The sequence below is a fragment of the Podarcis pityusensis genome, assembly GCF_964106645.2.
Source record: "Podarcis pityusensis genome assembly, chromosome: 6".
Classification (NCBI taxonomy): Eukaryota; Metazoa; Chordata; class Lepidosauria; order Squamata; family Lacertidae; genus Podarcis; species Podarcis pityusensis.
In genome coordinates, this window is record NC_138030.1 from 51,507,427 (window position 1) to 51,520,446 (window position 13,020).

The 13,020-nt window shown below is 39.6% G+C and overlaps 1 protein-coding gene across 2 annotated transcripts in view; it reads right to left on the reverse strand.

The window, feature by feature from the left end:
- Window positions 1–1,186: 1,186 nt before the first annotated feature.
- Window positions 1,187–13,020, reverse strand: part of TESK2 (testis associated actin remodelling kinase 2) — a 55,383-nt gene continuing 43,549 nt past the window's right edge. For both annotated transcript variants that reach the window (XM_081009399.1, XM_081009398.1), the window contains exons 6-11: window positions 12,603–12,685; window positions 10,889–10,964; window positions 9,496–9,579; window positions 8,155–8,241; window positions 7,597–7,744; window positions 1,187–5,217 (exon numbers count right to left, since the gene is read on the reverse strand). In XM_081009399.1, the coding sequence (XP_080865525.1) occupies window positions 4,211–5,217; window positions 7,597–7,744; window positions 8,155–8,241; window positions 9,496–9,579; window positions 10,889–10,964; window positions 12,603–12,685 (1,485 nt within the window). In that variant the 3' untranslated portion in view covers window positions 1,187–4,210. The remainder of the gene's footprint in view (window positions 5,218–7,596; window positions 7,745–8,154; window positions 8,242–9,495; window positions 9,580–10,888; window positions 10,965–12,602; window positions 12,686–13,020) is intronic.

Consider the following 13,020-nt stretch of genomic DNA (forward strand, 5'->3'; position numbering starts at 1 on the left):
CAGTACAGCAGGTGTGAGAAACCTGTCGCTCTCCAGATGTTACTGAACTACAACTCCCATCAGCCCCCACAAGTGTGGCCAGTGATGACAGTTCATCAACATCTGAAGAGCCAAAGGCTCCCCACATCTGCAGTACAGATCAGCCATAAGTTCTAAATCTATCCAGTATTTCTTACTGTTCCCCCCCACCCAAATATATTTATACATTAAGCTTCTCTATCTTTTTCTTCCGCTTAAATTTATTTTGCTTTTGCTTTTCTAACTTCTGTTTTCTGCTTCTAACACTGATGGTACATTTTAATTCACTGGTTGCCACTTATTGCTAATATTCCTAATTGATGGTGATCTGTGGGTTTCAGCTACAAAGGAGTTGTATGGGGAAAAGAGCAGAACATATTAATCTACCACTTTTGCCTGAACTGGTGCCATAACGCCCACTGCCAACACTGGTGTACTATAGCCTTTTGGGCTAGCCCTGCATGTGTTACAAGAGGTTGTTATAGCTGCTAGTCCTCAGAAGTCCTGTTCACATAAGTAGCGGAGCCAAGCATTCAGGACAAGTTCATTCAGGACAATTATAAAAGTATTTAATATAACTTGATTTGTTGACATAAGATGTTGTGATGACTACTGGGTTAAATGACTAAAAAAAGATTATACCAAATACATGAAATAGGCCAGAAGCAGTATGCGCCTGAATACCTGTTGTGTTGGGGAGGATACTGTTTATGCATTGCTTCTTGATTTTATGGAAATGTGACTTGACCACTGTGGGAAACAGAATGATGACACTTTAGTTCAAAGCACAGCTTGGATGAAAGATCAGGACGAAAGTGGGGGGGGGGCGTGTTTTCTAAGCCGCATACCGTTGGGTACTTGAAAATAGAAACAGCTTCTTTGGGGGGGGGGGATCTGAATTCCACACAACAAATAAATGGTAACTGTGTCTTTGTAGCATGAAATACTATAAAAGGAACCTCTGTGAAATCAGACATTTACCAAAGAAGCAGACTATCGCATCCCTTAAAAGTTGCACAAGAAATGCAACTGTTTCACTGGATTTCATACTGCTCAAGCATTATTCTCGCCCTTATTGCTAGCGCAGCAGCTCTTGCTTTGGCAGTCAGAGGATGCTGAATCCAGGCTAGAGCTTTCTTCCTTAGCTCTGTCTTTTCAACCACAAAAGTAGATTTATTTGTTTTTATTCTGAAAGCAAATTGGGAAACAGTTTACAAAAACTGACAAAGAAAACATTCAAATACTTTAAACTAGATTCATCTTTGGTTACTTATTTCAGTTCCAGTAAAACATACTGCTGCTGTAGTTCAGGAAAAAAGTCAGACCAAGTAAAACATAAAAACCAATATTTGCCTTCTTTACACATCCATAAATATCTGCAGTATTAGAAAAATGTTTCGTAAAGATTCTTTTCTGGCAGTGTTAAATTATACACAGGCTACAGACTTTTTTCCTAAGATTTAATGACAAAGTTTAGCTATTTACAGACTGCAAATATTAAGACATAAAATTCCTTCATAAATATGAAAATAGACCTTGCAAAGATCTTTAAACCTTAATCAAATATTTGGCTGCCCCCAAAGGTTATTTTTGCATAGAAATGTAGTGACATGCAGTATAAACAGCAGCATTAAGTGCAAAGAGGAATTATTCAAGTGTCTGTAGTTAAACTGGCAAGAAACACCAGTGTTCTTGGACAAGATACAGCAACCAAGAATAACCTATCATACTCCTGTCTTCTGCTGGGGTAGCAATTTGTTACATACAATTATACACAGTCATCTTTCACCAATCAGTCACAAGTATTGCTGCTATTACGTGTTTAATAAATGTAACATAGAAAGATTGAGCGAATTAAAAACAGATTGGGGATCTTAGATGGGTCTGCAGGTCGCTTGTAAGAAAGCAAGATGCATCTGTCAGCAAATCAAAAACATGATAAAAGCAAAATTCACTATTGTATTTGTACAAAGCACTGCCACTGTCTTGCCACAATCTGTATTCATTACAGCTAATGGCCAACAGCTGCTCTGCAATACTGGCTCTAGACTACATACCCAGAAGGCCTTATGGCCAGGGGCTCTTACATGTTGTAAAAGTCGATAGCATACATTTAATTTTAGCCACACAATGACCAAGGAATTGGCTTCCACCAAGCTCCTTCAAAAAGAACTCCATTACAGTGTGGGCTGGAGAAATGTCATGCTTTCTGTACCAGGATAAGAGACTAAAGCCTCTTTAGGCAGAGCAGCCATATAAGCAGCGACCCTTTCCCCCAGCTCAAGAAAGAATACCACATCTGATAGGTTGTTTGCACAAAAACTGCATGAAAGCAGGAAAAACATAGATGAAGCAAAATTAGAGAGGCCACTTGTTTAAATCTTCACAAAACAGTAAGAGCACAAGTCAAACATCTAAAGGCTACAGGGTTCTAGGAGCTCACACATCAACCACAGACCAGAGTAGGCAGAAGTGTGGACTCCTTTCATGGCCTCTAAAGCAGACTCCAGTGCTCAGTTCTTTCAGTATCCATGCACTGATCAAGAGTAAATGCTTCTTCCTTGGAGGAACAAAATGTTACTATATCCTAAGTGTGCAGTGAGATGGTAACACATTTATTTTTCACTGTCTTTAAAAAAAATGCATGCAAAAAAATAGCTGTGGGGAGTTCTCTGGAAGGAACTTGACAAGGGCTCCTATATAAATAAGCATAGATTGCAAAAAGATGTTACTGCTGTTAAGGTTGCAACAAGCAACTCTTGGGCAAAATATTGTTACCTGTTTTTCAAATATTTCCATATCTGATCCCCAAGTTATTGCTTGATACTTTTTGTGGACTTTCACCGTTTTTATGGTTCCTTTTTGAGGGGTTAATAAGAGAGGACATCTACACACATCAGGAAGCAGCACTGCTTTTTTATTTCTTCCCCACAGGGGAGTTCTCATTAGCCTATTATATTAAAATAAGGGACTAGAGTCAAAACTTGGGACTCCAATCCCTCTTATTCAGCACATACTAACTTCTCTCTACTTTGAGGATTGTGCTGGACTTGATACTCAGAAAGAGAGACCAGTAAGGACTGGAAGTACTATTTCTGCAGCTACAGTCAGAGTCTAGTGAACAAGCATCCCTCTTCCAATGGAGGAATCTCAGGTGAGGTACTTTTAAGTTATACAAAATGCAAATACAGACCAAATTTCCATATGTGCACACATCTGTTCAGAGTGTGTGACTGACCCACATGGAGAGGCTAATTGAAGAGTTGCACAAAGAGCTGGACAGAGCTGGATTTTAAGAGAATGCTGATGCGGAAGGGGTGGCTTATTTTTTAAGAGCTCTCATGTCAAACACTTGGATGGTTATATCCTTAATTTCTTCTACAATATAGAATTGGAGATACTGAAGAGTTACAAACACACAGCTATTCATCCTCTTTGTGCACTTCAAATTTACTGAATAGGCATTTGGTTGCACAGCACCTATTATTGCTTAAGGAAAATGGGATCAACCTCTTTCTTGGTCATGGTATTAAGGTGACCAAAGCAAGTAATAATTGGACAAGGAATGCTTGAAATAGGAATCTGAGCTGTTTGCTTCCAGTGTTTGAAACTGGATTGGAAGAGGTAGGAAATTTAGCTCCAGCAGTCAAGTCTGACTTTCTTCAGTGGAAGTTTGGGTTTCAGGCCAGCACTATGAACCTGTCATTATAACAGAGGTACAGGATGCTACCACCTTATCTATCTATGTTGTCCCAGCATTGCCAGTTTCCATCTTGTTATACTCAATAAGAGGTCATTTATACCTGCTCAGCAGCTCTCAAGAAGGGACACAAAAAGAGTTTTATAGATTTTTTTAAAGGATGCTGCCAAGTTTGGAAGAATTTCTTCAATGGGATCTAAACTGTGTACACAGACAGAAAATGGCTTCTAAGTAGAGGCAAGCCTAGAATCCCAAATTTATGGCCCTGCATTGATCCAGGCATTCCATGGAGATATTGTTCTCCCCTTCTGCCTGCAGTAGCTGCCTCCTGAGGTACGGTAAGGGATTATGATCTCTCACACACTGACATACATGCTGTCTCTCCAAATGGACTGGTCTGGTTGCTACACTTTGCTAGAGTATTCTGAAATAAAAAATTAAAAAAGCAAAGAAGTTGGGAGGAATATGCCACCATGGTATCATGGCTGAACTTTAAATGTCACATTTTGATTGCTCGCATACTGATGCTGGTGCATCTGAAGATGGCAGAGAAACAAGATTTGAGATGTCACTATCCACTGCCTCAAAAAGAGAGGCTTCTCTGCCAGACTGTGGGGGAGGGTTAACACTGAACAATAGTTTGGAAGACTCCGACCTAGTGGAAGGCATGTTCCTTTGAGTTTCATCTTCAACTTCCATATCTTCAGAGGAGATGCAGCTCATAAACATCTCTGAGGATCTACTATCTGAATGGTCTAAATTATGTGCCAAGATACCATCTACATTCTGGGCAACTTGCCCCCTGGGCTTTCCGAGTTCTACTTCCTTAGCAAAATTTACAGGGCAGTACCCATTTTCATCTTGGGGCTCCAGTCCATCAGAATAGTCCATTTCTTCCTCCTGCAGAAGAGGAGAAGGCGAGTCCTGCCTATGATGTTTGGCCTGAAAAGGAGGAATCTCAGACACTCCATATTGACTGCTGCTCAGTAGCTTCTGCCGCACTTCAGCCCCCAGCTGGCTGGGATCGCATCTACTAATGGTTGAAGAGAGATCCCCAAATGTTCTATTATCTTTATGCACAAATTCAAGAGATCCTGGAAGTGATCTGCTCCGTCTTACAGGAAGGAAAGAGGAGTCCAGCCAGTCAGTGTTAGAAGTCTGCCGGAATGGGGTCTGGTTCATCTTTAGACATCCTTCTGCCTCCGGGGAGTGCAAGTCAAATACAAGTGATATCACAGATTTGCTTGGCAAATCAAAAAATTTGACCTTTCCACCTTTCAAGTCTTCCCTAGAATTGAAAGGGTTGACTTTCCGGTTTGCCCCTTTGCTTGGTGTATAGTAGGGGTCCTGAACATTTATCTTGCGGCAAGGTTTGCGAGAGAATATGTCTGACTGACTGCGCGATAGCCAGATATTGCGCCGTGGACGGGGTGATTTAGGTGGAATCTTGTCATCCAGTGAACTTAGCCTTTTTACTCCTTGTCCCCTCTCCAGTAAACCTAGAATGGAGAGAAAAAGAAAATCAGACTTAAAGGATGTTGCTAGTGACAGGATTAGAATGATACAGAAAAAGATCACCAGTGTACATATGACATTCTGTTCAGTCTTCCACAAAACCCCACACCTTGGAAATGTATGGACTCACATGGAATTCTGTATCAGTTGAGATCCAAATAATTTTTTATTCAGCTAAGTAGGAAGTAAAGGTCTAGTATAGAATATTAGTACTAATAAATAGTGTTTAAAGTAATCTAAGGATTGATATGATCCCTAACTCCTCATGTTCATCCAAAATCTTTTCTCTAAGTCAACATTTTACTGCTTTGAGCTTCATTCTGCATAGACCATTAGAGGGGAATGAAGTACCAATTGTTAAAGACTGAAGACAGAATAACAAGTCTTATCTCTATTACATGTGGGCAAGTATTTTCAAAGGCCAACATAACAGGAGATATAGCCTTCCCATTCTATTATTGTGCTCTGTGCACTAGCAGATTGTTCCCAAGAACAAGAGTTGAGGAGGACAGCCACCATTTCATGAGACTATAAGACAAATTCATGCTACTAAAGGCTGATGTTTTCAACGTGAGGTTTCCTTAGAGCAAAGACACCCCTGTGCTTTGAAAGGTGAAGGCAAACAATAATACCTCCCTCTGGAAGTGAAGAGGTTATATTCCACATCAGCTTTGAAACAGCACATAGTCCAGTGCAGAAACTATGACACACAGCAGTTGGGCTTGGGGGTAAAATCTGTTAAATACATGTAAATAATGCATCACTAAATAGAGCAACTGCAAATATTAAGGTCAAGTGGAAAGTAGCTGTCCCAGCCATGTAACAGCTTCCTCTCAAAACTGAGAACAGGTACCCAAATTTTGGCTGCAATTTCTCTAAGCACACCAGGGGGCAGTGTGATGCTTTACAAGAAGGTACAATCCAATCCTAACACCAACGCTTCCTATGTTTTATTATGTTAAACATACATATTTCTGGGTACATTAAAGGATTTGCAATTAACCAGCACTGATACAGAAACCTTTTGAACAAGTTTCAGGGTCCACATGTATCTCCCAGATATGAAAGCGCTTCCTCATTTGCACAATGCCAAGTACAGCTCTCCTCACATGTCTCCAGTGCCCTTAATATTGCAAAGAATGAAGAACTCAGTGTACTCTGGATCAAGCTGACAGCGGCTATCACTGTTCAAATGAAGGCACTTTTCCGTACAGTCCTCAATCCTTATTGTGTGGGGTAATGACACCTATGGCCCAAAACAATGTATCCAGTCCCTAGATTCATTTCACTCGCAGTTTCCACAAACCAACTTGCAGCAGTAGTCTTCAAAGCTGCAAGAATTCAAACTGATCTGATATAGTCTCTAGGAAATACTTTGCAATAAGTCAGCCTCTGGTTAAAGGTCAGACATCCCAAGCCAACAAGGAAGAGCTTAATTTGGATGAAGTTCCTGGAATCTGTTTCACAAGGGCACAGCAGACACCAGGAGCCTTGTTTGCTTCTAAAATTAGATATTTAAACTCCAAAAGTGCAAGCTACAGAAAAAGCTACTAACAGCTAGTAGTTACTTATGTAACAGTTTCCTTTTGAGGTCTATATAGTTAGAATTTGGGTACCTACGGAGCAGGGCTTTAGAAAAAGTGGGAAGTAAGAATAAAAAAGATGAACGATAAAAGTTTACATCATATTCAAATAAAATGTTCCCTTTGAAAAATAAAATAAGAGGACTAATGTCAAGCAACAAAGCATTTGTGAGAACTGGTCTTCATCTGTCATAGCCTATGATGCATAAAAAATGGGTGTCTCAGAAATGATATTAGGGTATGGGGGAAAGTTTGTTCTCAAAGTGGCACCTCCTCTGATCCTGCAAGGATTAAGACACCAAACAAAGGATTATTTTACTCCACTAGTCAAGTTGACCCTTAATGACATTTAAGCAGAGCAATTCTAATTCACATTTACACATGGGGCGTGGCAGAGAGAAGACAAGACAACATCCTGGAGATCCACTTGCAGAGTGTCCATCATACCAACTGTCCTGCTACTGCCACTGCAAACAGAGCAGCTTCCTTTTCTCTCCCCAACCTGAACTGACAGAGCTGGGACAGAGTTGTACCTTTTCCATAGGCCTGTCTGGGGAAAAGGGGCTTTGGCACACACCTTGTTTCCCCAACGCAACATCAATATTGAATTTCGTGATAATGCAGCTCAAGTCAAGTTTTCTTATTTAGAAATAAAAGTATTATTTCTGGTTTACATTCCCCATCAAAAATTCAAGAAAGGAACCCTCACTATAATACAATTTTTGTTATTCTTGCTTAGTAAATCAGAGCAGCTTTGTGCTCATTCCCCTTGATCCCTACCTTTGGAAACTGAGATGGGTTTTCGATCTGTGCTGTCCAGATTTAGGAGCTTTCTTTCTCTTTCAGCCTCCTCACTTTTCAAATTCCCTAGAATTTCCTCCAGTGTCTTGACAATGTCAGCAAATGAAGGACGTAATTTTGGGTCCATCTATTAACAAAATAAGTGACAAGATACATCAGAGCTTAGTCATGAAGAAAAATCTGTACACATAGCACTATGTTACAAAAACATGATTTTATTGGTTTTTTATAAATTAATTCTCACAATACCTACAGGCATATTGTTATGTTACATGGAAGAAAGATTAACTGATGTTTCATTTTGACAAAGCCATACATCTAAAGCAATGTGGAGCAGAGGAACTATAACTTTTAAAATATCCTCTTTGCTTTAAAATATCCTATTTGCATTCCAGAAATCTAACATTAGATTGTATAGATGCCCTCTCCTCCAAGTCCCTCATGAACCATTTATTCAAGGTACCAGAGGCCTCAGTGTACTGATGTTTTGTTTTAGGAAATATGCTCATTCCATTCTTTTCCTTTAAATATACTCACATTGCAGCAGTTGAAGGCCAACTGGAGGAAGTTAGGGGGACAATCTCCCACCATGTGCTGGAAAGCATCATAATCCAACCCAAAATTCTGCAAGTAGAGGTGGAAAAAGAAAAGGAAGGGAAAAGTTAACAATTGAGGCACAAGAGAGATACGGGGAGGAAACATGTGCTAGACGAGGAAATGAGGAAATCATGAAGACAGTGTTACAAGGCAAAGCATGAAAGGGAATTACAGATAATAATTCTCTACTTAAGCAATACAATGAATTACATATATAGGTTATTCCCCATACAAGCAACACACCAAATCACATCTATTAGTGCTCTAACGCAAATGCAAGGTTCCTATGTAGATATGAGCAATGGCAAGGGGAAAGGGTAATTTCTTCTTGTCTCAGTTTGTGCCTTGATCTTGTATGGACACTGAGGTACACCTACTGTCTCCTAAACATTCTGCCATATGAGCTGAATTCATCAGCTCATATAACCTGACATTCCTAACTGTACAATGTTTAGCCATCTACAGCTTAAAATGCATAAATAAACTGCATAACGTATCTGTGATGAAGTAGGAAAACTTTCAACTTGCATCATAATCCATCTAGTTTTGCAATAACTTTGGCATGGACTACTTTAAGAGTTGGTAATTTCATAAGTTCTCTCCAAGGCAAGATGACTGCCTCAAAATCCCCCCTTCTCTTGCAAAGAGAAGACATTTTCTACACTTTCAGTTTGAGAATATTTCATAGGAAGCTGTCTTAAGCCAGGTCAGGCTACTTGCAATTTGGCCAAGCATCATCTACTTCAGCTAGCAGCAATTCTCAAGTGTCACCTGCAGAGGTCTATCACATCAGTGCCTACCAAGTCTTTTTAACTGGAGATGCTTGGGGTTGAACCTGGAACTTTCTGCATAGGTAGGGTAGGACATGACAACTTCTCTCTTATCCTGCTCACTGAGGTAGTGAGGCAACTCGCCAATACCAAAATGTATTTCTAATTTAGAAGAGAAGGATTCCTATGCAGATAGTCCTCTTTCAGTGAATAAGGTACCATCAATAACCTGCTTTGGGTTATACCAGTCAGATATTATAGAAGCTCATGACTAATTCCTGATATAGCACTCACCTGCAAAGTATAATTATGTGCTTTAAATGGGGAAGGAGTGGAGAGAAGGGGTTATTGCCAGTCTCAGCCTGCTACTGTAGCAGAGGATGAATGCTTTCTTAGAAGACTTATATAGCGGTCATTCATCATGTGTTCAGCAACTCTGCAAACATTAATGACCCAGCGAAATTCTTGAGGATTCTTCCCTTTCCAGTCCTTGTTAATGCACTCTGCTTACCTCTGTGCGAGGGAGATAGTCTGGATCTGCCTGGATCCTTGCTATAATCTCACAAAGAATGATGCCATACGAGAATACATCCGCCTGAGGAGGGGTGGAGGGGGAGAAAGAAAACATGACCACAACTTTATTACAAGCACTCCTATGCTGCCTGATCTGGTAGGGTCTCCCGTCCCCATTCACATGCCAAAAGTGTTGTCTATGGTGTTCACGTTTTTTACTTTCCAACATTTGCCAAAGTTCTAGGTCAAGCAATTAAAACCTAGGCCTGCAGAGTGGCAGTCTCACTTCCTTCTCCTAAGGGATAATGCATAAAAGCACGTTCATTGAACAGGTATCTTAGGACCCAGAGATGTACCTGTAAACAGGGCTCAATGTGGACTTTTCAACTTTGAGGTGATCTCCGCTTCCCCATCTCTGCTGCTCAATGCATGTGTGCAAGCCCCAGATCAAGGTCCAATTGGCTGTTTCCCTTTCCCTTCCATGCTTCAGGTAGGCTGCCCAATTTGTATTGTTATATGATCAAGTGTATATTTACTACACTTTTTAAAAAAATGGCTAACCTTTATTGACTCTTAAAACTGCTCTGAGAAGATGTGACTGTGGTTGAGGCCAGCTAATCAGTACTGTGCAAAACTGGCTTTTGTTGCAAACCAGAAGAACATATTCAAGCTCAGTCTGGGAGAGCCTGGACAAAAATGTGGTGTGCTAAAAAATAATGTACATCTAATGTACATGTATCCCACTGCCCACTCCAAACAAGGAAAATCAGAAAATGTTGCAGTATTAATTGGGAGAGAGAGCTCATCCAAACAATTACCAAATGTATTTAGAGCTATAGAAAATACTACTCACAGGAAAGAGAAAGAACATAACACATTGCTGTGCAATATTCAAAACAAAACAGCATGTGTATGACTAGAGAAAACAACCTCCCTTATAGCATATCATACCTATCATATGAGATAATTCAGCTAGGTACTTGCAGGCACAGGGTTTCATATGATTTATGCTGTGCTGCTTTTTACTTGCTTATCTAGAAGCATTTATTGCCATAATAAAAATGTAAAGGTTGAGAAACCCATTTTTTGCTACTCTGAAAATTAAGAAAAACAGAAACCTTGGATATTTATTCCACTTAATGAAATAAAAAGTGCTGTTGTTCCATTCAAATGGGATCTATAGTAATCCACAGAACTCTGAAATCATGTTCAGGAAGGAGCAGATTCCAATTGAATTTTCTACGTAGGACCCATTCAGCTAAACGTATTAATTACTATCATGTTAGAACAGCTTTAAAGCTACAGATGCTCACAAGTCCCCCACCCCCAACTATGCCAGGCAACCAGCAACCCAGTATCTATTAACTAATGTATAATTAAAGAAGACCAACCTTTTCATTATATGGCTCATCTCTCAGCACTTCAGGTGCCATCCAGTAAGGAGAGCCCACCACTGGTAGTTTCTCACTTTAAACATTTAAAGAGAGGTGGTTAGAAGCTGGCAAATTAAGCATTTCTTTGTAACTCCTTTCACTTTCAGCATGGGAACAAGTACAAGCTGTTCTCTTGCCATTCATATTGATTCTATTTGTCTGGACAACAGAAGGTGATGGAGAGAGCAGAGGTGAAGTGTGAAGCGGCCAGAGTACCACTGCAAGCCAAAAGAGCTTCTGTCCTTTCTTCTGAAAGGCCTCTTCATATTCTAGGCTCTTTAGAGCAAGTCTTCAGATATCATTAACAGGCAACAGTTGACACTTCAGAACACCATTCAGTAGCAGATAATTTTTATCTTGAACAAAATATCCCATGACAAATCAGACTATTCAGAAGTTTCTCCCTAGACAATTCAGAAAAGTATTCTACTTAGGAAGCATGATGGGACGCTTCCTGGAAATTGAAATAATTCATTTCCATATTTATAGAGCAGCTGTGTTGAGTCAGTACATTTTTTAGTTAATTTTGTTTCACCCAAACTGTTCTAGTTCAGTTCATTAATGGATCACTTATCCAATGGGAAGAATATGACAATACTGATTTGCATAACTGCTTGAAGCATGTTCAGGGTCAAAATAGTCACTAAAATAGTAATTTTACAGAACCCCACTTATTAGTATTCATGGTACTTTACACAGCAGTTAAACCATTTTGATATCTTTTTTTAAAAAGAAAATGAAAAACAGGAAGGCAAGGAGAAAGGTTTCTAAGTGGCTTGATGATATCTGAAAGAACTGTATGGAACTTTCAGGAACTGATTTCAGTGTGAGAACTCAAATGCGGATCGTGTAAAGGAAGATATACCTGAGCATGTGCAAAGTACTTATATTCATCACTGAGCAAACATATACTGCAGCAAACACTGAGGATCAAAAGGTGCATGTCAAGGTGAGCACCAACATCTATCTTTTTTAGGAGATGACCTCATTTAGCCACTATGCAAACTCCTGGTAAAAACTCCCAGAGCAACTTCAGTCTTACGTCTATTGCAGCTAAAACAAAGAGGCTTATAGCACCTTAAAATCTAACCAATTTATTATGGCATAAGCTTTCATGGTCTGGAGTCCATTTCATAAGTTGCTGCTGGGACTGTTATCCTCACTTGACAGATACATATACACACTGGGGCATACAAGAGAGAAAATATAAATAGGTGGGCTAAAAAAAGCCAATAATTGCAAACAGGTGGAATACAGTCCTGTTCTTCTTCAGCTTCAGTTTTGCAGGTTGCTGCTGATCTGAAAGCTGCCACTCTCTATTAGAAGAAATTCAAAAAGAAATCTAGCATGAAATAGAAGAATTAGAACTAATAACTATATTTGATTTTGTTTGCCCTGTTTGGCAAGTTTAATTCTGTTTGTATATACAAAATGGTTCTCTCTCCCACTACAGGTATTAGCAATGAGAAGTTGATTCTGTTAAATAACTTATAACCAATACCTGCTGCTGTGAATGGTCACTACTTGTTTGACAGATTAAAAGCTTTACTGAATTTTCAGACAGTACCTTTAAATTTCTTTGCCATTTTATTCCCACAGCTGAGGATTTCCCCCATATTTTATGTTTGCAGTAATATTCCTCATTTTGATTCATGCTGACAATGCTACTTACCTGAAGTCGGGGATTTTCTCTGCTAAGCCAAAGTCACCAACTATAGCAGAATATCCATTCTCATCATGCTTTATCAAACAGTTCTGAATGAAAAGAAGAGGGGAATTAGTGTGGTCCACATTTGAATCCCACCATTAAAAACTTAAAACTAGGAAGCAATGCAAGAAAGAGTGTGTTGTTATATGGTATCCCACCATCAGAAGCGATCTCGAGACAGCTCACAAAATTAAATATACAATCAACTAACAAACCATTAATCATAGTAATTAATCCATCTGTCAGGTATTACAAGGAACACCTCTCATTGTAATGCAGGCACATGCACCACAAATTTAAGAGGCCTGGCTGAAGAGAAAAGTCATTAGCTGGTGCATAAATATAGACAAGTATGAACCAGGTGAAGTTCTGAGGGGAGTGA